The sequence below is a fragment of the Balaenoptera musculus genome, chromosome 3, assembly GCF_009873245.2.
Source record: "Balaenoptera musculus isolate JJ_BM4_2016_0621 chromosome 3, mBalMus1.pri.v3, whole genome shotgun sequence".
Lineage (NCBI taxonomy): Eukaryota > Metazoa > Chordata > Mammalia > Artiodactyla > Balaenopteridae > Balaenoptera > Balaenoptera musculus.
In genome coordinates, this window is record NC_045787.1 from 164,715,516 (window position 1) to 164,742,052 (window position 26,537).

General features: G+C 38.7%; 1 protein-coding gene across 7 annotated transcripts in view; it reads left to right on the plus strand.

The window, feature by feature from the left end:
• The window catches only part of ZNF699 (zinc finger protein 699), a 33,646-nt gene extending 12,376 nt beyond the window's left edge, over nt 1-21,270 (plus strand). For 6 of the 7 annotated variants that reach the window (XM_036846688.1, XM_036846690.1, XM_036846689.1 and 3 more), the window contains one exon: nt 315-5,575. In XM_036846688.1, the coding sequence (XP_036702583.1) occupies nt 315-1,773 (1,459 nt within the window). In that variant the 3' untranslated portion in view covers nt 1,774-5,575. Of the gene's footprint in view, nt 1-314; nt 5,576-16,492; nt 16,495-21,259 lie in introns of those variants that run through there. The other variant, XR_005019273.1, reaches the window with a different exon arrangement.
• Nucleotides 21,271-26,537: the final 5,267 nt, after the last annotated feature.

Here is a 26,537-nt window from a genome sequence, read left to right on the forward strand (position 1 = left end):
GAATCTTAAAATGTCACGAAATTTTAAAAACATGTATATAAAACTTGGTCAAAAATTGTGATTTCATATGGAATTTTCATAAGATATTTTTTCCACAAATGAGACTGAGCTCTTCCATGTTTGACACATAATTCATTTGTAAGCAACCATCAGAAAAACCCCATAAGCCAAAAACTCAGTGATAATATTGGCTATCGTAGAGCCCTCTGTGAGAACTTTCAGCTTATCGTTGGACAGGGCAGAAAACAGATGTAGTCACTGAAAATGGTAAAAATTTACTTGCTGCTAATAATGTGCTTTTTATTTTTTAAAAGAAGTCACATGGTGGAGAACATCTATGAACATAACGAAGAAAATCAGTGTAGACAAACCTTCAGCCATATCTCAAATCTTAATATACTCAAGAGAACTACTGAAGTAAAAGCCTATGAATGCCAGGAGTGTAAAAAGGCCTTCACAGATCATTTATCCCTTAAGAATCACATAAGTTCTCACACTGGAAGCAAACCCTATCAGTGTAAGGAATGTGGGAAAGCTTTTCATTTTTTTGCTTGTTTTAAGAAGCATATGAAAACTCCCACTGAAGAGAAACCCTATGAATGTAAGGAATGTACCAAAGCCTTCAGTTGTTCTTCATTCTTTAGGGCACATATGAAGATTCACACTGGAAAGACAAACTACGAATGCAAGGAATGTGGGAAAACCTTTAGCTGTTCTTCATCCCTTACAGAGCACAAAAGAATTCACAGTGGAGATAAGCCTTATGAATGTAAGGAGTGCGGGAAAGCATTTAGTTGTTCCTCCTCACTCTCCAAACACAAAAGAATTCACAGTGGAGATAAGCCATATGAATGTAAGGAGTGTGGGAAGGCCTTCAGTTCCTCTTCTCACCTTATAATACATATAAGAATCCATACTGGAGAGAAGCCTTATGAATGTAAAGAGTGTGGGAAAGCCTTCAGTGAGTCCTCAAAGCTCACCGTACACGTCAGAACACATACGGGAGAGAAACCCTATAAATGTAAGGAATGCGGGAAAGCCTACAATTGTCCGTCCTCCTTAAGTATCCATATGAGAAAACACACTGGGGAGAAACCCTATGAATGTCTGGAATGTGGAAAAGCCTTTTATCTTCCCACTTCCCTGAATACACATGTGAAAAATCAAAGTAGAGAGAAACCCTACGAATGTAAGGAATGTGGAAAAGCCTTCAGTTGTCCCTCGTCCTTTAGAGCACATGTGAGAGATCACACTGGAAAGGTGCAGTACGAATGTAAGGAATGTGGGAAGGCCTTTAGTCGTTCCTCATCCCTCACCGAACACTTAAGAACTCACAGTGGAGAGAAGCCTTATGAATGTAAGGAATGTGGGAAAGCCTTTATTAGTTCCTCCCACCTTACGGTACATATAAGAACTCACACTGGAGAGAAACCTTATGAATGTAAGAAATGTGGAAAAGCCTTCATTTACCCCTCAGCCCTTAGGATCCACATGAGAACGCACACTGGGGAGAAACCCTATGAATGTAAGGACTGTGGGAAAGCCTTTCGCCATTCTTCATACCTTACTGTCCACACAAGGATGCACACTGGAGAGAAACCCTTTGAATGTCTGGAATGTGGGAAAGCATTCAGTTGTCCTTCATCCTTTCGAAGACACGTAAGAAGCCACACTGGTGAGAAGCCCTATGAATGTAAGGAATGTGGGAAAGCCTTTGTTTGTCCTGCTTACTTTCGAAGACATTTGAAAACTCACACTAGAGGAAACATATAAAGTAAGGAATAAGGAAATGTCTGCAAGGCTTTTTCAGATCTTAGGCAGCACGCAAGATCTCACACTGTGGAGACACCCTGTGAATGTAAGAAATTGTCGCTCATCTTTTTGAAGACTTGAGAACTCACAACTAAGAGAAACCCTGTGTATGTAAATCATGTGGTAACACCTTCATGAACATCACTTACTGTGTTCTAAGAAAATTCATACTAGAAGCAAAGATCGGTGCCTCATCCTTAAAGTGGACTACTGCTGGCTCATTGATTTCCAGTTTTAATTTTCTGATGAATGTTTAAGGTGATAAATTTCCTCTAATACCTTTCAGCTGTAGCTGCATATGTTTTATGAGGTGCTTTTGTTTTGGTTTGGATGTAAATGTTATTTCCATTACAGAGTTTTTTGGACCCATTGGGGAGTTGAAGTGTATTTTTTCGTATGCAGGCATACGGTCTTTTTAAAATTATTATTAGTTTCTAATTAACTCTCATTGTTCTCTAAGTATGCAGTCATTGTGGTATCAACACTTCGGTATTTGTAATTTTTCGTAAATGGTAATTTCATTTTGATCTAGTATGGCAGAAACTGGAAATTGCCTACCCAATATTCCCCAACCCCTTTTTTTTTCTACTAAAAGATTATCAGTTTTTATTATTAAAAGCTTTTCCTGTCTAATAAGTAATCCAGTGGAAATAAGTACAAAGGTTTTGAAAGAAGAGTCTCATCTGTTATCATATTTTTGTATTTTGTTCTTTGTCCTTGCTCATGACTGGGAATTGGACCCAATGTTTTGAATTTTTATAAAAGAGACCTTGTGACAGGAAAGCTAGAAGTTGGTTGGGCTGGCTTATGTTGTGTTACTTTGGACATGGCTGGGACTACATTTCCCAGAATTACTTCCTTATCCAGTTCCAGCTTAGAGTTGTCTAAAATAAGAGTTTATGTGAGAATTGGAAGGCAGAGGGAAGAAGCCATTATTCTGAGTTTAGCGGGGCCATGAGACAGGAAGACATGCATAGGTCCTGGTAAGCTCCAGTTTCCAGCTCATTTTCCTAATTATTGGATCCACTGATCAGTACTGGCTCAAAACGGAACATTAAATGTGTGACTTCAGTTATCTCAGAGGCAGCAACTCCATAGACATTTCCATAAATTCCTCTGTCATGGCCATACACAGCTTCTTGGATTTTTTCTGGCAAGTTCTTGCATTGTAATTTTGCTGATATTACAGTCCCTCTGGCACATCAACTGACTGTATAGAGTTGGCCCCAGTTTGGAGCAGGATTGTTGTCATCTGCGTAGTCCAGCCCCATCATGTCACTCTGCTCAAGGGGAAAAGACACATCTGTGCAAGTTCCCTGTGATCTCAAGACAAGAAGAAGAGCTGTGGACAATGAGGAAGACCAGGTATAATTGAAGTAAGCATCAGACAGGTGTCATCCCATTTTAGTGGAGGAAAGTTTATATTTAACACCTTCAAACGGGGAAGAGTGTACTCCTTTTTTATTTGAGAAGATGAAAGCTATTTGGTTTATGCTTCTTCAGGTACATTTAGCTACACTTTTTCCTTCCATTTTATTTCCCATTTACCTCAAAAAGTATAGCTGTACCACTTCCCCTTAATCATCTTTTACTGCTTTGTTAAGGCATACATACACTAATATGTATGAAGTGTGCTAATCTTAAGTGTACAGCTTGATGAAATTTCACATTGTATATACCGTGATAGACAGAGAACATTTCCAGGATTTCAGAAAGGTCATTCATCTGCCTTCTCAATAATTGCTCCATAGAGGCAACTGCAATTTTGGCTTTTATTATAATTTATTAGGTTTGCTTGTTCTTGATCTTCATGTAAATGTTAAAATACAGTATGCACAGTTATGCATTTGGCTTCTTTTCTCAACATAATGTCTAATTTGCCTTTTAGTTGCTCTTTTGGCAGACTTATGAACTTATTTCTCTTGGTATATGCTATGTATATAGGAATGAAATTACTGAATCATAGGATAGACTTTATGTTTAGTTTTGGTAGGTATTCCAGTTTTCCAGAAAGTTTGATTCCACTTGTACTCCTAAAAGCAATGCATGAAAGTCCCAATTGTTCCACATACCTGGTCAGCACTTTCTAATTTAGCCATTCAACACAGGATATGCTAATATCTTGTTTTTGGTTTTAATTTGCATTTACCTGATATATAATAATGGTGAATACTTTTTTATGTGCTTGTTGGCTATTTGGATACCTTTTTTTTTTTTTTGGCTGTGCCACACGGCTTGCAGGATCTCAGTTCCCTGACCAGGGATTGAACCCAGGCCACGGCAGTGAAAGCTCAGAATCCTAACCACTAGGCCACCAGAGAACCTCCTGGATATCTTCTTTTATGAGGGTACCTATTGAAGCATTTCACTCATTTTTGGTTCCTTTTTTATTTGAAGGGTTTCCTGTGGTTACTTTTCCTTTTTTAATGTATGTGTATCTCTGTCTATATCTAGTTACATACATATACGTAAAACATGTTATAATACACGTAAATTATGTTTATTATATATATATGTGTATTGCAGATAACTTTTCCCAGTCTCTGACATGTCTTCATGCTTTTCATTTTTGTAAACTATAAAGGGAATTTATTGGTTTGATTACTGAAAAATCCTTGGGTATAAGTAACTTCAGAGGTGCCTGGGTCCTGGAGCTAAAAAGATGTTATCTGGATGAGTTCTGTTTCCATGTCTTGTCTGCGCATCTTTCTGCATTACCTATTCTTCCTTGTGGGCTCTTTTTCTTCACAATGGCCCTCAGAAGATCCAGGCTGCTTTCTTTCTGGGTTAAGTCTCAGGGAGAAGAGAGTGATTGTCTTTCTGAACAATTCCAACATGATTATTACAGTTGAATCTGATTGGCTCACTTGCCAACTGTTGTCGAATCACTGTGGCCAGAGGAATGTAATTCTCTGCTTTGTTTAGGACTGGCTCCCATACTCATCCAGAAAAAGAGAGTGGAGTCAGTCCTAACTGAATCATAGGGTCCTGGCAATCGTGTTGTATATGGTGAAGGGAAGGAGACAGCAGGGGGCAGGTGGGGTGTAGAAATAGAGGTAATAATAACATCAGCTAGCACAATATGCTTATTCTGGTCTTAGCACTGGGAGGGAACTATGAAGTCTGGGAACTCTCAGCCAAGGCTAAGTAGTTCTAGAAATCCTTTCAGAAAGGTTCGATTCCATCTGTTACCATCTCTTTAGATTGCTAAGATGGTTTCTCAATCTTTACTTGGCTTTGCAGTATTTTTGGATATCCGGTAGCAAGAGCCTTCCAACTTTTTTATTCATCAGGATTGTCTTCCTTCTCTATTCCTGATTTGATTCTATATTAATTTTAGATCTTATCAATTTTCACAAATCTGGGACTTTGCTTGGAATTGCATTGACTTTAGAGAATAACCTGAATAAAATTGACATCTTTACAATACTGAGTCTTCTAATTGATGAACATAATATAATTATCCATTTATCTAGGTCATCTTTAATTCCTCTTAACAGTGTTTTGTAGTTTTAATTGTAGAGGTCTTGAAGTAACTTTGTTTAATTTATTTCTAGGTATGTGGTATGTTTTCCTTTGTAAATATTTTTATTTATTTTTCGATTTTGGAGGCTAGCACATAGGATTGCAATTTCTTTTTGTACATTGATCTTTTATCCATGACATTTATAAATTCAATTATTTATTCAAATAGTTTATGAATTATTTTGTATTTTCTGTGTATACAATCCTGTCAGTGCCAATAAAAGAAAGTCTTACTTGATTTCTAAACTTTACCTTTTATTTTTCTTGCCTCATTGCTTTATAGTGATAAATAGAAATGGTATAAAAGAACATCTTTGCCTTGTTCCTGATGTTAGGGGAAAGTATTCCATATTTTACCATTAAGTATAATAATAGCTGTAAGTTTTTCATAGATAACTTTTTTAAATGAAAGGAATTCTATTCCTCGATTGTCAAGAGTTTTTTTTTTAATCATCAATGATATTGAATTTTATCTGGTGCCTTTTCTGTCTATGTCAGAGTCTTTAAAAACTCCTTTGGTCTCTTAATGTGGTGAATTACTACATTCCTTGATTTTCAAATGGTAAAACAAGATGTATTCCTGGAATAAACCATACTTGGAAATGGTATATGTTAGCTTATTAGCCTTTTCATTTTGCTAGATTCAAAATGCTATTTTAAAAAAACTTATTTCTGTGTCTGTGTTAATGAGGCTTGTCTTGTAATTTCTTTTATGTTAATATACTTGTATGCTTTGTATCAGGTTTGTGCTGCTTCATAAAAGAAGTTGGAAATTGTTTTGAAAGACTTTATATGAAATTTAAACTATCTACTATCTATTTTTTATGTGTTTGGAAAAATTCACCTGGGAATCTAGTTTTGGGTTTTCTTCATAGGAAGCTTTTGTAAGATAGTTTCACTCGTGAATTACATCAAACGTATAAATAGACAAAAGATTATTTAAATTTTTTATTTATTTTTGTGTTAGTTTTGCTAAATTGTATCTGTCCATTCCATAACTTTCCAAATTTGTTGGCATAAAGTTATTCATAATATCCTATAATTTCTTTTTAATGTCTGAAAGCTGTAATTATATCCCCTTTTTCATTCCTGATCTTGGTAGTTTATGTGGTCCCTTTCTTTTTCTTCATCTTGGTAGGGATTTTGATATGTTAATTTTTTTTGAAGAACCAACTCTCAGTTTATTTTGCTTCTAATTCTTTAATTTTTGGTCTTATTCCTTCTACTGAATTTGGGTTTAATTTTCTCTTATTTCCCTAGCTATTTGCAATAGTAGCTTGTATCAGTACCTGCCTTCTACTGTGTCCAGTTTGCTTATATAACCATCCAATCAGAATATTCTACTATTAACATTATCAGTTGCAATACATTTGAGATATATGCAGAGGATCACCTTTATGTGCCTGTTATCATAAGGCCATATAGTTTCCTTGTTGGAATGGAAAGAAAACTGGACTGGAATCAAGACACCTGATTTCTAGTATTCACTTTTCAACTCTACCTCTGTGACCTTCGAAAAAAGTCATTTAAGCTTTCTGGTCCTTAGTTTGGTTGTGTGTGTGTGTGTGTGTGTGTGTGTGTGTGTTAAACTCTTTATTATGAAATAATTACAAGTTCATATTTTTTAAAAAAAAATGTATACGGAAGTCCCATGTATTCATCACCCAGTTTCCTCCAGTGGAAATCCACAGAGCTTATTCAGATTTCACCAATTTTAAATACATGTGTGTGTGTGTGTGTGTTTGCAGTTTTAGCACTTGTGTAGATTAATGGAACCACTAACCACAATCAAGATACAGAACTGTTCCATTACCACAAAAGAACTCTCTCTTAGGCTACTTCTTTGAAGTCACAGCCAAACCTCTCTGTCACTAGCCCTGACAACCGCTAATCTGTTCTTCATTTCTATAATTTTACTTCAAAAATGTTATATGAATGGAATCATACATTATATAACCTTCTGAGATAGACTTGTCGCTCAGCATAATCCCTTCAGATTCATCCAAGTTCTTGTGTGTGGCCGTGTTTGTTTTCATTGCTGAGATGTTAGTGATAGATTATTTGGAGATGCTCTTCATCAAATTAAGTTACCCTCTTCCTAGTTTGCAGAGATGTAAAAAAAAAAACAAAAAGCCCTGAATATCATGCATAGGTTTTGGGGTTTGTCATGTCTTTTCTGCACCAATTGATATGACCATGGCCTGTTTTTTTGTTTGGTTGGTTGGTTTTTGGTTTTTTTTTTTTTTAAGTATAGTTGATTTCCAATGTTGTGATAGTTTCAGGTATATAGCAAAATGATTCAGTTATCCGTATATAGGTTATTACAAGGTATTGAATATAGTTCACTGTGCTGTACAGTAAATCCTTGTTGCTTATCTATGACCATAGCCTGTTGATATGATGGATTCCATTGATTTTCATGTAATGGACCAAACTTGCACATCTGGAATGTGTCTCCAGTTGTGATGTGGAATTCCTTTTACATATTGCTGGATTCAGCTTATTAACATTTTGTTGAGGATTTTTGTGTCTAAGTTCATGAAATATATTGGTCTATAGTTTTCTTTTTTGTCCTTTCTTTGACTTTTTTTTTTTTTTTAATTTGGCCACGCCACGCATCATGTCGGATCTTAGTTCCCTGACCAGGGATTGAACCCACAGCCCCTGCATTGGAAGTGCAGGGTCTTAACCACTGGACTGCCAGGGAAGTCCCTGACTGGTTTTTATATTTATTTTTAAAATTTATTTTATTTATTTATTTTTGGCTACTTTGGGTCTTTGTTGCTGCGTGGGCTTTCTCTAGTTGCAGTGAGCGGGAGCTGCTCTTCGTTGCAGTGTGTGTGCTTCTCACTGCAGTGGCTTCTCTTTGTTGCAGAACATGGGCTCTAGGTGCACAGGTTTCAGTAGTTGTGCACACAGGCTCTGTAGTTGTGGCTCGTGGGCTCTAGAGCGCAGGCTCAGTAGTTGTGGCACAGGGGCTTAGTTGCTCCATGGCACGTGGGATCTTCCCATACCAGGGATCGAACCTGTGTCCCCTGCATTGGCAGGCAGATTCTTAACCATTGCGCCACCAGGGAAGTCCTGTGACTGGTTTTTATATCAAGGCATTACTGCCTTCACAAAGTGAGTTGGAAAGTGTTCCCTCTCCTTTTATGGATTGTGTAAAATTGGTGCTAATCTTCTTTAAATATTTGGCAAATTTTTCCAGTGAAATTATCTAGGGCTGGGGATTTCTTTGTGGGGGAGTTTTAAAATTACTAATTCAATGCCTTTAATGGTTGTAGGACTATTCAGGTTATCTAATTGTGGTTGTGTGTTGCTTTTTTTCAAAAAAAAACAGCTTTTTCTTTCATTGAGTTTCTCTGTTTTCCTGTTTTCCATTTTGTTGATTTCTGCTCTTATTTATTCCCTTCCTTCTGCTTGTTTTTGGTTTTTTGCTCTTCTTTTTTCTAGGTTTTTTTTTTTTTTTTTTTGAGATGGGAGTTTAGATCATTGACTTGAGATCTCTCTTCTAGTGAAAGCATTTAGTGCTATAAATATCCATGTTGACACTGCTTTGGTTGCATTCCACATATTTTGATATGTTATAATTTTATTTTCATTTAATTCTGTGTATTTTAAATTTTTCCTTTCAGACTTCCTTTTTGACACATGAATTATTTAGAAGGGTGCTGGTTACTTTCCATGTGTTTGGAAATTGTCCTATTGTCTTTCAGTTATTGGTTTCTAGTTAAATTCCATTGTGAACAGCAAATGTATTCCTTGTAATTTGAATTCCAGCTTATTTTTTTAAGTGAAAAAGATGAAACATTGTAAAAATGAAGCAAAAATAGGAAGATATGAACAGAATAAATTAGGAATTTTAAACTTTAAAGATGATTATTGAAATTAAAAAATAGAATCTTTTTTCTTTGCAAACTCTAGAGTTACAAGGTTGAAGAGAAAATTATTCATTTGAAGACAGAAATACAAAGATATAAAACATGATAGAACAGTTATGAGACCTGGAAGGTACATCAAGAGATGCAATAGATAATGTGTCTAATAGGTTTCCCAGAAGAAAAAAGGATGAGAATGACATAGAAACATTTCAAGAGTAATGTCTAAGAATTTTCTGTCATTGAAGAGAGAGACCAATTCTTAAGGTAGAAATATAAGCAGAAAAAACAAAACAAAACCAAGTGCCTGTATATCTAGGTACTCTAACTGCTGCTCAGGATACATGTGAGCAAATCAAACAAATATCATGGCCCACATGGAGTTTACATTCTAGTGAAATTAGTCAAGAAGTGAACAATGAAAGCTTTAAGGAAAAATATACTAAGGGGGATAGAGAAGACTTGGGAGGTTACAATTTTAAATTGGGTGATTCCGAAATTGAGAAATGGAGATTTGAACTAAATCATGATGGATGTGAGAAAGGGAACGAGGTGGATATTAAGGAAGGGAAGTACAGGTAGATCAAACAACAGGAACAAACGGCTCGAGGCAGGAATGTCCCTTGTGTGCTCCAAGAATTGTGACATTGGAGTATTTGGTGAAAATTATGTGTACAAAGGTTTAAGAACCAAGGGACCTGTGACACTGCCTGAATCTTCAGATAAATTATTTTTCTCAAAATTTTGGACACATTATCCTGAGTAAAACTTAATAGCAGTGGTTCTAAGTCACTGATACTCTGAGAATCTGATGAAGCATATTGACCAGAACTTCCATAATGAATGATGCAAGCACATATAATTGTGACTATATTTTGTGAAGGTTCTCAAAGCTCCTGTAATTCCATACCTGGAATCCAATTTAGGAATAGGGTATTACACTCCTGTTGAGAGACTGTAAATGTGGAGTTGAGAGTCTAGTGATACATGTCTGTTGCCTCTGGCAAGATAAGACTCTTAAATAGGCCAGTGTATACAGCAGTGGTTCTCAACCAGGGGCGATTTTACCCACCAGGTGACATTTGTCAGTGTCTGGAGACATTTTTGGATGTCACAGTGGGTGGTAGTGTGGTGTGTGTGTGTTCCTGGTATCTGGTGAGTAAAGACCAGGAATGCTGCAAGGCACAGGATAGTCCCCCAAACAAAGAATTATCTGGCCCCAAATGCCATAGTGCTAAGATTGAGAAAGCCCAGTATACTGCTAGTCTGTTTCTATGGCAGCCTCCATCTCTACTGAGGTTTGGTATCAGTGGTTCCAAGGGAAACCCTGAGCCCTGATTTGCTGGAATGCCTTAATTTTCATCACGTAGGGAACACCAAGGGTCCTGAGTGTCCATTGATTAAAGCCGGGGATCTATATATATTTGCCTACAATTTTTGAATGCTCAATAGTGACCACTCTTAATGGATCTATCCTTTCGTTCCTTCAGTAGTTGCTTCTCATGGTCTAAGTACCATGGCCTTCACTCCCACATTGTAGAAAATTAATGGCCCCATTTCTTCTCTACACCATCCATCAGAACATGAGCCACCATTGTAATTACATAATTATTTGTACAGTTATTTTATTAATGACTGCATCTTTAAAACCTTCACCTGAGTTTTGGATTCTATCACTTTCTAACTTTTGGGGAGAACTTACACTATCACTTCCTTTCTTAATCCTTTATATTCCAGTGTCCGCATGCAATGTTATAATATCCAATGTTCCACATTCCCATTTCTTTCAATTAAAATAAAACTCACTCAAAGGCCCATACTCCCCTTTGGGTATTGCTCCAAACTTTTAAAGAATTTGGTCTATTCTTGCTACTTCCATTTCCACACTGCTCATTCTCTCCTCAACCAACTCATCTGGAGACTTTCTACCTCCATCACAATTGCCTTCCCTGAGGTCTGCGGTGATCTCATGTGCCAAATACATTCTAAGGGATATTTCCATTCTTCAAAATGCATGATTTTCCAGTAGCAATATCACTAACGGCTGCATTCCCTTTCTTGAAATAGGGACCTTTCTCATGCATTTTATTTTTGTTACAATAGGATTTCCAGAGTCAAGTCTACAGGGCAACTTGTAACACTAACACATCGCTCAGGGAGAAACTTCTAACTTTGAAATTAAATCCTGTGAAGGAGAAGCAAGAATTATGGCAATATATTAAGGAGACCTGGCAGACTTCTTCATAAAGAAGCCTTTGTAAACTCCAAGGGAATGATCTGGACTGCAAATGTTTGAGCATACCAGGTAAAGAAGGGATAAATGGAAGAAAGAAATTTGCCTTTCTTCACAGCTATCTTCAGGGAAACAGCAATGGCAGAAAGTTTCTTTTCTGTTATTCTCCTTTTACCCCAAGGGAGCTTAATTGTTTAAAGAGTATAATGACAACAGAACAATTTATTTAATGAGGCAATCTGAGAATTCAGCCAGTGAAGTCCTGGAAACTTTTGAAATAAGCTTTCAGTGTCCCCAAGGCAAAGCATCTTGGGCTTCCCAGAGATATGGTATGAATTCCCTTCTTGGATAATCTCCCTGTACTTTCTGGAGGAAAAGCCACAGTGGGAAAAGAGCCAAGGCAGCCAGGGTTTTCCTTAATGCCATCTGAAAGAGCCAGTGCATCCTAGTAAAGGCTGGGGGTGGGATAGAAGAGAGGAGATGTAAGCCTTGGAGGGAAAACTTTTATTAAACAGTGTCCTAGGGACACAAACAAGAATAGTGTTTCTCCTAGGGTTGTCTGCAGACCCGCAGCTTCAACATCACCTGGGAGCTTGTTAGACATGCACATTTTGGCCTTCATCCCAGATCTACTAAGTCAGAAATTTCAGGGTCAGGCCCAGCAATCTGTGTTTAATAAGACATTCAGGTGGATTCTATGTGTGGCTACAATTAGAAAATAACTGCCCTAGGGGATATGTTGGAATGGATGATGAAAGACCGTCACAGGCCTAGATCTTCAGAGATTTGAGAGCTCTCTGCTTCCAAAATCTGATCTACAAATGATAATACATTTGTTTTTTGACTTTAATGCTTATGCCCCCTTTCTTTTTCATCTCATGCATTTGTTTGAATTATCAAAACAATATTAAATACTGTGCTTTATAGCAGTAATATTTGCTATATGATGTTCATTAATTGCCATTTCTTAATGCTTCCACGTTCAATTGAACATTACCTCTCATTTAAAAATCAAGATTGTTTATTATTTTAAAGATATATCTTTATTTTTCTAGCTTGAGAGCCTGCACATCCCCCCCACACACATACACACACATATACACATTACCATTTGCAACAATAACTGGAGGGGGAAGGGTAAGCTGGGACGAAGTGAGAGACTGGCATGGACATATATACACTACCAAATGTAAAATAGATAGCTAGTGGGAAGCAGCCGCATAGCACAGGGAGATCAACTCGGTGCTTTGTGTCCACCTAGAGGGGTGGATTAGGGAGGGTGGGAGGGAGATGCAAGAGGGAGGAGATATGGGGATATATGTATACATATAGCTGATTCATTTTGTTATACAGCAGCAACTAACACAACATTGTAAAGCAATTATGCTCCAATAAAGATGTTTAAAAAAACGTGTTTTGCAAAAAAAAAAAAAAAAAAAAAAAATTAACAAATACATTTTGATTCCTATCAAACTTGCCATCTTTTATTTTGATATATTTATGCAATAAATTCATGTAAATACACCTCCTAAAGTTGAAGCATATTTAAATTCCTGCAATAAGCATTGGTGGCCCATGGTGTATTGTTCTTTAATATACTGACCAAGACTGCCTCAATGTTCCCCTCAGCTTGAGTAAATTTTAGACAGGTTTCTTCCTGATCTTAGACCCCTGACTTCTCTTTTCTTAGAACATTTAATTTAGAAAACTTGCAGCTGTAAATTTTTTCTCTGCCTTTTGACATATATGTACATTTTCTCCCATCCTCTTGCCAGTTTTACAACCAAAGAAATGCCTCTCTCAATGACTTGGGACCCATCTTTTTTAAATGTAAACATAAAAGAAGATAGCACCCCTATTTCCCAGTGTCTGTAGGAGGGTAAGAGCCTAACTTCTATGGGCATCAATTAGCAAATACAGATTGCTTAATGATAGAGAAAAACATTTGCAAATTGAGGAATAACTCCATGTGCTTGACACATCCCATTGATCAACTTTCCCCACCAACATCCTCCAGTACTTTTGCACTAGTTCACTCAGCACCAAAACCCCTCCTGCCTTATATTCCAGCAGAGTTCAGTTCAGGCTCTCTCCTCTTTTGCAGTAGTCTTTTTTTTTTTTTTTTTTTTTTAATTTTATTTATTTATTTATTTTTGGCTGTGTTGGGTCTTCGTTGCTGCGCGGGCTTTCTCTAGTTGCGGTGCGCGGGCTTCTCATTGCGGTGGCTTCTCTTGTTGTGGAGCATGGGCTCTAGGCGCGCGGGCTTCAGTAATTGTGGCACATGGGCTCCAGTAGTTGTGGCTCATGGGCTCTAAAGCACAGGCTCAGTAGTTGTGGCGCACGGGCTTAGTTGCTCCGTGGCATGTGGGATCTTCCCAGACCAGGGCTCGAACCCGTGTCCCCTCCATTGGCAGGCGGATTCTCAACCACTGCGCCACCTGGGAAGCCCTGCAGTAGTCTTAAAGAAAATCTTCTTTGCTATTTTACTTTTTCTGGTGCAATTTTTACTTTGACAATACAGACAAATGTATTTAATATTTTATATCATATTTTACAGCTCTACTCATGATATTAGTTATCAATTATTTTCTTTTGTATTTTATTTGACAGCTTTAAGCCTCATTTCATTTATTAGTAGTGAATATTTATTGAGCACCTAATTTGCAAGATCACGGGAATATGATGGTGAACAAAAAGAGATGTCTCTGGCTACATGAAGTTTATATTTGGGATGATGGAGGGGGAATATATGAATTTAAGAAATCCTTAAAGTACTATAATATTTCAACTGCAATACGTGCAAGAAAGGAAAACTGCAGGTGACTAGGAAGTGGGTGATGGGAGAGTCAGGCACAGTATAGAAGTAAATAATGAGTATGAGTGGCGTTAGTGGTGCAAAGAATGAAAACGCATTCCAGAAAAATGAAAAAGCATTCTCTTCTGAGTGAAGAGCCTGAATTTCATGTGGGACCCTATGGGCCATGGTAACTAAATTGACTTCCCTCTCAAGAGCCACTGGAAGCCAGTGATGTGACTTGTTGATCCACGTGGTGGTGGAGTGATTTGGTCAAATTTGTATTTTGGAGACATTGCTCTTGCCAGAATAAAAAATACTATGACAATTCCTCCTTTTACCTGAGTTATAATCAGTTTAAAAATTATTTTTTCTGGCTTGGTCAAGATATAATTGACTTATTGTGTAAGTTTAAGGTGTACAATGTGATGATTTACTACATGCATATATCTCAAAAATGCTTACCACAATAGGGTTAGTTAACACCTCCATCACCTCACATAATTAACTTTTTTTAATATGTGGTGAGAACATTTAAGATCTACTCTCTTAGCAACTTTCACGTGTATAATGTAGTATTGTTAACTATAGTCACCATGCTGACTGTAGTTAGATCTCCAGAACTTATTCATCTTCTAACTGGAAGTTTGTACCCTTTTACTAATAGCCCCCCCCATTTTCCCCACCCCTAGTCCCTGGAGAAACGGCTTGCATGAAATCAAAATTAAGTTGTATAGAGTTGACAGAGATAAAAAAAAAAAGGGATCTATACCTGTGCCATTCAATGTGGTAGCATGTGAAAATAAATAGCTGGGATATTTGATTCTTGATTTTTAAAAAGTTATGGAAAATTGTAATTATTATTGGCCCCATTTTAAAACTAGGAAACTGACATTTCAATAGGCTGGATAACTTAAAGTTTTCAGAGATAGTAAGTAGTTTCAACTACAACTCATACTTAGCATTACGAGTTGATTGAGTCAAGACAGGGGACATGGGCTCCAGTCTCATGAGAGGAATATCAAAGAATTTGGGAGCCATATTTTAAAGTTGCCACAATTTGAATTTATATGGTTTTACCGAGGGAGCTACATGGAGAATCGCAGTGTTCCTGCAAAGCTCTTAAATTGGTAAGATGTAAAATGAGACAGAGAGAAAGAAATAAGTTGGTAAACTGTTCACCTCTTCTGCAAGGCAGTCACCCAATTACACTGTCCTTATTTTCTATCCATGAAACAGATGGCATTCCATGTTTCTGAGCATTATGGCCTCACCTGTGTCTCATCTGAATTTGCATTTCATCCCTGCCAGTGTCTCTGCAATTGTCTTCAAGACCACAGGCCTTGGCTTTATTCTTGTCCCAACAGGCATCAATTATCCCAATTGAAGGTCCTGCCATTTTGAGGGCATTGACTCAGAGAAAGATACAATCTCCACAATTCAAGATATTCAATTCTCTCTTCTCTCTGCCCAGTCCTAAGAGATCAAACTCTGGGGGAGAGACAGGAAACAGATGGTCCATCTGTCTCATACACTGTCCAACTTAGCCCCTGCCTGACACCAATTTATACTTCCAAAAGGTTCTGCATGATGGAGGGAGGGATGTTCAGGGTGGCCATCCTGCTACTGAACAAAACTTGGGTCCTCTTTCCTGCATTCAGTAAAGCCAATCTACTGACCTCAAGTGGTGGTGAAAGAGAGTGCAGCGTTTACTTCAAGACCAAGCACACAGTATAGGCAGCTAATGCTCAAAAGACCCAGACCTCCCTGCTGGCCTTCAGGGAAAGGTTTTTAAAGACAGGGTGAGGGAGACGATTGCAGGGTGCATGATCAACCAATACCTGGCCTAAATCATTCAGTAAAGATTTGAGCAATTAACTTATGACACACCAAGGTGCAAAACGCCTATCAAAAATTTCCAGATCCACTGATCTGACATCCTAATGCTTTACCTCTTCAAGACTACTAAAGTGAAGAATAGGGGTCACTGGGACTTTCCAGGATTTGTTCTTCGATGTCCTGGGACAGTGTTTACTCAAATGTCTGATCATTTGGCATGCTTTTAAAGGTAGACTTTCAAGATTCATCAATTCTGCCTAGGTATATGCCCCAAAGAATTGAAAGCAGGAATTCAGACAAATTCTTGCACACCAATATTCATAGCAGCATTAATCACAACAGCCAAAAGATAAAAACAACCAATGTGTCCATCAATAATGAATGGCTAGAGATGCGACCAACATGGCAGAGGAGTATGAAGCAGAGTTCACTGCCCTCCACAGAAACATTGAAAATACATCTACAAGTGCAATGATTCACACAGAACAGCTACTGAGCACCGACAGAAGACCTCAGATGTCCGAAAAGACAATAAAACGTCCACGTAACCAGGTAGGACAAAGGGAATAAGAAAAAGAAAGAATCAGCATGGGGCCTGTGCCCTGGGGAGGGAGCTGTGAAGGAGAAAAATTTCCTGCACCTTGGGAAGGCTCCTCACCAGTGGAGAAATTAGACTGGACAGAAGGGGAGTTTTGGAGTCTAAAAGGCGAGAACAGCAACCAATTTGTGGAAGCCAAAACAAAGAATAACCTGCACAGGGGGTTGGCACAGCCATCCTGTGTTCCCCATCCTGGGAGACTCCTCTGTCAGTGAGGGTGAGGTTGGGTGCTGCAGCTCAGACTCTGAAGCTCAGTCCCAGGGAGAGGACCAGGCTTAGGTACAGAAACAGCCTGAAGAGGTCAGGCTGTGACAACTGAGTGTGTACTAGGAAGAAGCCTGGGCCTGCCAGAGATGCAAGACACCACTATTAGGAGGTGCACAAGGAAAGGGGTGGGACAACCATAAGAACTTCTATCTCTGTGAGAGCTCCCAGGCAACAGGACACCACCTAGAGGAGCTCTAGGGGCGGGTACAAGTCACCGCTGCCATCTTGGACTCTTGAGGCAGGCACTGGCCACCTCTTCCAGACCCTCAGGCAGATGCCAGACCCTGCCCCTGCTGACCTGGAAGGAAGCAGACAGCTCCCAAAACTTGAAATTATGCCAGCGGGTCACAGGACCTGTCCCCACTGACTCGGAAGGGCACATGCAGATCCAGCCACTAACAATTCTGCCAGCAGACCCCAGGACCCGCCCCTGCTCTTGCTACTAGGAAATCTGCCAGTGAGTGCCGGTACCTGCCCTGCTGTCCCAGGAGGGTGCGGATAGCTTCCACAACCAGGACATCTGTCAGTGCGTGCTGAAACCCCCTGCTGTCCCTGGAGGGCGTGGATAACTCATCCCACTAGGAAATCCATCAGCAAGTGCCAGGACTTGCTCCCATTGTCCTGGGAATGCTCAGAAACCTCTCACTACTAGAAAATCTGCCAGTGGGTACTGGGACATTCCCCACTGTCCCAGGAGGGCGCAGATAGCTCTTGCTACTGAGAAATCTGCCGGTGGGTGCCAGGACCTGCCCCCACTGTCCTGGGAGGGGCAGATAACTCCCCCAACTAGGAAATCTGTGAGCAGGTGCCAGGATCTGCCCCGCCATCCTGGGAGCATGCAGAAATTCTCGCTACTAGGAAATCCACCAGTGGGTGTTGCAACCTGCCCTGCAGTCTTGGGAGGTTGCAGAAAGCTCCCCCCACTAAGAAATTTGCCCAGAAGAGGGGCTGAAACCACAGCTGAGAGCCAGGGGCTATGTGACTAAGGAAGAAGAGGTGAATCTCTCCTCGTGGCTGTGTGAACTGCAGAGTTACACCTCTGCTGATGGCTTCCTTAATTCAGCACCTGCAAAACATCCAAAAGGACAACACGTGCTGTTGCAGCTGGGATGGGTCTGGCTTTAGCAGCTGTGGGATTTGTGGGCACATATACATGGGAGTTGGGCCAGGCCAGAGTCTGAGCTGCCACCATAGCTCCCACAGTGGGTCCAGGTGCACAACTACTGCAGTCCTGGGACCTGACCTCAGTGGATCTGCACCAGTGGCCAGGTGAAAAAAATGCCTGAGAGTCACCAGGACAAATTGCCAGCATACCCACAGTTAAGGTGGGACTGAGAACAGTGCCAACAACAGTATATTTTGTGAGCCCACACAACAGGTGAAAGGGGACACAACAGAGCACATTCACAGGTGAACATCTCCAAAGGAGGAAAACTAAGTGTCTTCCCTCCCAATGGGAGTGCTCCAATCCTGGCTACCTCACACTGCAGATCAGAAACACAGCTAAGAAACAGATCTGGGGGTCTCTACTCCAACAACTAGGGAGCAGACCCTGAGCCTGACAGGGCAGTGACAACCACGTAGCAAAGGGGAGGCCTTGCTCAGTATCTAGGGCAGGCTCTGATCACAACACCAACCAAATGTCCTATCAAGGGGATAATGGCAGAAGCCTCTGGACCAACCTCACCCACAAGGGGCAGACACCAGAAGCAAGAAGAACTGCAATCCTGCAGCATGCAGAAAGGAGACCAAAAAACACAGTAACTTTGACAAAAAGAGATGACAAAAAAATACGTTGCAGATGAAGGAGCAAGATAAAATACTATAAGAACAACTAAATGAAGAGGAGATAAGCAATCTATCTGAAAAAGAATTCAGAGTAATGACAGGAAAGATGACCCAAGATCTCAAAAATAGAATGGAGGCACAGAACGAGAAGATACAAGAAAAGTTTTAAAAAGACCTAGAAGAAATAAATAACAAACAAAAAGAGATGAATAAGACAATAACTGAAATGAAAAATACACTAGAAGGAATCAATAGCAGAATAATTGAGGCAGAAGAAAAGATACATGAACTGGAAGACAGAATGGTGGAAATAACTGCCAAGGAGCAGAATAAAGAAAAAAGAATGAAAAGAAATGAAGACAGTCTCAGAGACATCTGGAGCAACATTAAACACAGCAACATTCGAATTATAGGGGTCACAGAACAAGAAGAAAAAGAGAAAGGGTCTGAGAAAATATTTGAAGAGATCATAGGCAAAAATTTCCCTAACATGGGAAAGAAAATAGTCACCCAAGACCAGGAAGCGCAGAGAGTCCCATACAAGATAAACCCAAGAGGAAACACACTGAGGCACATATTGATTTTTTAACATCTTTATTGGAGTATAATTGCTTTACAATGGTCTGTTAGTTTCTGCTTTATAACAAAGTGAATCAGCTATACATATATATATATATATATATATCCCCATATCTCCTCCTTCTTGCTTCTCCCTCCCACCCTCCCTATCCCACCCCTCTAGGTGGTCACAAAGCACCAAGCTGATCTCCCTGTGCCATGCAGCTGCTTCTCACTAGCTCTCTATTTTACATTTGATAGTGTATATATGTCCATTCCACTCTCTCATTTCATCCCAGCTTACCTTTCCCATTCTCTGTGTCCTCAAGTCCATTCTCTATGCACTGAGACACATATTAATCAAACTAGCAAAAATTAAATACAAAGAAAAAATATTAAAAGCAGCAAGGGAAAGACAACAAAAAACATACAAGGGAATCCCCATAAAGTTATCAGCTGACTTTTCAGCAAAAATGCTGCAGGTCAGAAGGGAGTAGCTGGATATATTTAAAGTGATGAAAGGGAAAAATCTATAACCAAGAATACTCTACCCAGCAAGGTTCTTATTCAGATTCGACAGAGAAATCAAAAGATTTACAGACAAGCAAAAGCTAAGAGAATTCAGCACCACCAAACCAGCTTTACAACAATTGGCAAAGTAAATTCTCTAGGCAAGAAACACAAGAGAAGAGAATAGAAGAGGAAAGGAAGAAAAAAGACCTACAAAAACAGACCCAAAACATTTAAGAAGATGGCAACAGGAACATACATATCAATAATTACCTTAAATATAAATGGATTAAATGTGCCATCCAAAAGACATAGACTGGCTGAATGGATACAAAAACAAGGCCCTTACATATGCTGTCTACAAGAGACCCACTTCAGACCTAGGGACATATACAGACTGGATGTCATGGGAAGGAAAAATATATTCCATGCAAATGGAAATCAAAATAAAGCTAGAGTAGCAAAACTCATATCTGACAAAATAGGCTTTAAAATAAAGACTGATACAAGAGACAAGAAAGGACACAACATAATGATCAAGAGATCAATCCAAGAAGATACAACAATTTTAACTATTTATGAACACAAAATAGAAGCATGTCAATACATAAAGCAAATGCTAACAGCCATAAAAGGGGAAATCAACAAGAACACAATAATAGTGGGAGACTTTAAAACCCCACTTACAACAATGGACAGATCATCCAGACAGAAAATTAATAAGGAAACACAAGCCCTAAATGACACATTAGACTAGATAGAATTACTTGATATTTATAGGACATTCCATTGGAAAGTGGCAGAATACACTTTCTTCTCAAGTGCACATGGAACATTCTCCAGGATAGACCACATCTTGGGTCACAAATCAAGCCTCAGTAAATTTAAGAAAATTCAAATCACATCAAGCGTCTTTTCTGACCACAACACTATGAGATTAGAAATCTATTACAAGAAAAAAAAAACTGTAAAAAGACACAAACACATGGAGGGTAAACAATATGGTACTAAACAACCAATGGATCACTGAAGAAAAAAAACAAAAAACAAAAAACCTAGAAACAAATGGCAATGAAAACACAACCACTCAAAACCTATGGAATGCAACAAAAGCAGTTCTAAGAGGGAACTTTATAGCAATACAATCTTACCTCAAGAAACAAGAAAAATCTCAAATAACCTAACATTACACCTAAAGCAACCAGAGAAAGAAGAACAAACAAAACCCAAAGTTAATAGAAGGAAAAAAATCATAAAGATCACAGCAGAAATAAATGAAATAGAGACAAAGAACACAGTAGCAAAGATTAATGAAACTAAATTCTGGTTCTTTGGAAAGATAAACAAAATTGATAAAACTTTAGCTAGATTCATCAAGAAAAAAGGGAGAGGACTCAAATCAGTAAAATTAGAAATGAAAAAGGAGAAGTTACAACTGACACCACAGAAATACAAAGGATCAGAAGAGACTACTACAAGCAAATGTATGCCAATAAAATGGACAAATTGGAAGAAATGAACAAATTCTTAAAAAAGACACAGTCTCCCAAGACTGAACCAGGAAGAAATAGAAAATATGAACAGACCAGTCACAAGTAATGAAATTGAAACTGTGATTAAAAATCTTCCAACAAACAAAAATCCAGGACCAGGTGGCCTCAGAGGTGAATTCTATCAAACATTTAGAGAAGAGCTAACACCTATCCTTCTCAAACTCTTCCCAAAAATTGCAGAGGAAGGAAAACTCCCAAGCCCTTCTACGAGGCCACCATCACCCTGACACCAAAATCAGACAGAGATATCACCAAAAAGAGAACTACAGGCCAATATCAGTGATTAACATAGATGCAAAAATCCTCAACAAAATACTAGTAAACAGAATCCAACAGCACATTAAAAGGATCATACACCATCATCAAGTGGGATTTATCCCAGGGATGCAAGGATTCTTCAATATAGGCAAATCAATCAATGTGATACACCATATTAACAAACTGAAGAATAAAAACCATATGATTATCTCAATAGATGCAGAAAAAGCTTTTGACAAAATTCATCACCGATTTATGATTAAAAACTCTCCAGAAAGTGGGCATAGAGGGAACTACCTCAACATAATAAAGGCTATATATGACAAACCCACAGAAAACATCATTCTCAATGGTGAAAAATTGAAAGCATTTCCTCTAAGATCAGGAACAAGACAAGGGTGCACACTCTCACCACTATTATTCACCATAGTTTTGGAAGTTCTAGCCATGGAAATCAGAGAATAAAAAGAAATAGAAGGAATCCAACTTGGAATAGAAGAAGTAAAACTGTCACTGTTTGCAGATGACATGATTCTATACATAGAAGATCCTAAAGATTCTACCAGAAAACTACCAGAGCTAATCAATGAATTTGGCAAAGTTGCAGGATACAAAGTTAATACACAGAAATCTCTTGCAGACCTATACACTAACAACAAAAGATCAGAAAGAGAAATTAAGGAAACAATCCCATTTACCATCACTAGAAAAAGAATAAAATACCTAGGAATAAGCCTAACTAAGGAGGCAAAAGACTTGTACAGAGAAAACAATAAGATACTGATGAAAGAAATAAAAGAGGACACAAACAGATGGAGAGATATACCATGTTCTTGGATTGGAAGAATCAATATTGTGAAAGTGACTATACTACCCAAAGCAATCTAAAGATTCAATGCAATCCCTATCAAATTATCAATGGTATTTTTCACTGAATTAGAACCAAAAAATTTCACAATTTGTATGGAAACACAAAAGACCCCGAATTGCCAAAGCAATTTGAGACAGAAAAACGGAGCTGGAGGAATCAGGCTCCCTGACTTCAGACTATACTACAAAGCTACGGTAATCAAGACAGTATGGTACTGGCACAAAAACAAAAATATAGGTAATGGAACAGATAGAAAGTCCAGAGATAAACCCACACACCTATGGTCACCTAATCTATGAAAAAGGAGGCCAGAATATACAGTGGAGAAAAGGCAGCCTCTTCAATAAGTGGTGCTGGGAAAACTGGGCAGCTGCACGTAAAAGAATGAAATTAGAACACTCCCTAACACCATACACAAAAATAAACTCAAAACGGATTAAAGACATAAATGTAAGGCCAGACACTATCAAACTCTTAGAGGAAAACATAGGCAGAACACTATTTGACATAAATTGCAGCAAGATCCTTTTTGACCCACCTTCTAGAGTAATGGAAATAAAAACAAAAATAAACAAATGGGATCTAATGAAACTTAAAACTTTTGCACAGCAAAGGAAACCATAAACAAGATGAAAAGACAACCCTCAGAATGGGAGAAAATACTTGCAAATGAAGCAACTTACAAAATATTAATCTCCAAAATTTACAAGCAGCTCATGTAGCTCAATATCAAAAAAACAAACAACCCAACCCAAAAATGGGCAGAAGACCTAAATAGACATTTCTCCAAAGAAGATATACAGATTGCCAACAAACACATGAAAGAATGCTCAACATTAGAGAAATGCAAATCAAAACTACAATGCGCGCGATGAAGAGTGGCCCCCGCTTGCCGCAACTGGAGAAAGCCCTCGCGCAGAAACGAAGACCCAACACAGCCATAAATAAATAAATAAATAAATAAATAAATAAATAAAATTAAAAAAAAAAAAAAAAAACTACAATGCGATATCATCTCACACTGATCAGAATGGCCATCATCAAAAAATCTACAAACAATAAATGCTGGAGAGGGTGTGGAGAAAAGGGAACCCTCTTGCGCTGTTAGTGGGTATGTAAATTGATACAGCCACTATGGAGAACAGTATGGAGGTTCCTTAAAAAACTAAAAATAGAACTACCATATGACCCAGCAATACCACTACTGGGCATATACCCTGAGAAAACCATAATTCAAAAAGAGTCATGTACCAAAATGTTCATTGCAGCTCTATTTACAATAGCCAGGACATGGAAGCAACCTAAGTACCTTTTGCTTTAATATCCCAATTCCTATAAATTCAACTTTGTCGTTGACTCTAGTAACTTATTCATTTCACTCTCTATGAAATAACTGCAGTTTAGTAATACATTTTTGCCCTGGACAAATTATTTTAAATATGTCAACACATAGTCTCTCCCTCTCATATCCACCTGTACCTATCCACCATGTGTTCTACCCTAAAAATACCCCCTGTCACTTATCCCCACAAGGTAAATAACATCCTTCTCTCCATATCCAATTTGATTTTGGTATAAAGTTTTCTTCATATCAATGACAAACCAATCTCTGCCTTCCTCAGAAAGAGGTCTCTGAGTCAGGAAGGCTGCATGGACAGGATTTAGAAGGTAACATCACTCCACTTTCCACCTACATCCCACTTTATACTGTAGAAAAAAACAGGTGAGCCCAACCACATTTTATTTATTAAAGTCTTCAAGATCTAAGACCACAATGAAATCTAACGAAAATATATATTCTGGAGTGAGTTGATTCATCTCTACTTAGAAGAAATCATGTTCACTGGGAACATTTGCTACGTTTGACCATGGAATAGCTGTAGATTGGCCTGGTGTTGGAGGGGCTCTCCTCGTGCATCAGAAACAAGGGCGTATACTTGAGACTGCATGACCTGAAGCAGTAGAGTGGGGTCTGTCGTACCAAATGCAGTACCCAATGGAGAGAAGGTTCTATCCATATGCTAGTTTGTGTCCAGGGAATTTTTGTTGAGATCATGGTGGTGTGACTAATTTGGAGATATGCTGAAAAGTAGATGAACAGGGCCTGAGTCTTGAATTGCTTGGAGCACATAGACTTTATAGAGGATGAGCCCTGTGTGGTGGGCAGTATCTGAGATACTCTCACTGATCCCAACTCCTGGTTTTCATTGCTTTGTGTATCTTACTGCCATTGAGGGTGAGATGTACATAGAGACCCACTTCCAACAATGAGAATGTGGAAGAAAGGTTGGGAAGTCCCTGCTGAGAATAGAGTAAAAAATATCTGGCTTTCTTCTTGCTGCCTCTCTCTTGCATTCTTGATGGCTCATATTGATAAAAACCAACTGCCCAACCAGGAGGCCATGTGTCAAGGAACTGAAAGAATTCTCTGGACAATATTCTGTGAACAGGTGAATCCTACCAAGAGCCTCGTGAGTGTGCTTGAAAGTGGACATCTGCTGATCCAGTTTTGAGATGCCTGCAGCCCTGGCTGATCTTGACTGCAACCTTCTGGGAGGCCCACTGAAATATTTAATTAAAGTATCAGGTATTAAAGAATTAGTAAAAGTCAATAGTTTTCTAATATGCCAATGTAATTCATTTAGAGAAAAAACTTAGACATGAAGATTCATTCAAATTAGCACACACACAAAAAAAAAGGAAAGAAAAAAGTCCAACCCAGTAATCTCTACCATATCTAATGCCAGCTGAGCAAGGGTAAGGAAATGAAAATAAGAAGTTATCCTTAGAGACAAATATTACCTGTGAAAATGGAAAGTATCACATCCTTGGTATAGACCTAGTGCTGCATAGATTTCATGATTGATACTATGGATTTGTAGATATCAAAACCACACATTGACTGGTTAAATTGAGAAAAAAAAATGTCTGAGTTTTATGTTAGAATCCTGCAAGTTAGAAGTAAGAAGCAAGAGTACAGGTGAATTTCCTCTTGAGGAGAAGAGGGACCTAGATCCTTCCCAGGACATTCACTTTTATCCTTTTCCTGTTCCATTAATATTAGCAAGTCTCCAGAGATTGGGACAATGTGGACCATCTGGCTAATTATGAGCTTTGGACATTGAGCCCTAAGGTCATATCATTGTAAATAATTGGCCAGTGTCTTCAGCTCATTAATTGGCCAGTTCTAACATTGTGACTCCCCACCTGTGTCTCCATCCTTTGTAGGAAGCTGCATCAGAAGGTCCCAGCCTGAGTCTGTCTTCCTGCCAGTCCTGAGGGCACACCCTGAGACTTCATCACACAGCAGGCAGGAGAGGGGCAGTGAATCTGTGCTCCTTGGTCATGCTCCAGCAGAGATGCAGCCCAGCCCAGTAAGTGCTGAGGGAGAAAGTGATGGATGAAGGGAGTGTTGGGAGCATGATTTTTTCCTCAACAAGACAAACACGGCAGTTGGGACAGAAAGATGGGGGGGGGACCAGTATACAAATTTCATATTAGAGCCCTATGACATTTATGTTCTTGGTTCTGGTTGGGATTTCCTCCTCAAGAGGACAGATGTGATATTTGGTATAGAAAGATGAGAGGGCACGAATACAAACAGTTTTGGAATAAAGCCTTTTGAAGCTTACGTTCTTTGTTCTGGTTGGGGTGTGAGAACTCTCATTCAGAGATCTGCTTCCACCCTCACTGGTTCTGGCTCTGGCTGGCATCTCCCCCATTGTAGCAGCAAATGGGTCTCTGTAAACTTCCCCCTAAGTTATGTTATGTTATGTTATGTTATGTTATGTTATGTTATGTTATGTTATGTTATGTTATGTTATGTTATGTTATGTTATGTTATGTTATGTTATTGAAGGCTTCCTAAGTGTCAGGCTCTGAGGTGTGTCTTTTATGTTTCTTGTTTGATTACATCTGCATAATTTCTCCCAAATTATAAGTGCACACATAAGTATTATTATAATAAGAGGAAAGAAGCACAGCATTTTATGTAGCAGGTACCAGGTCATGAGTTAGAAAGTGTTGAAGTCAGTCATTCTGGGTAGACTGAGT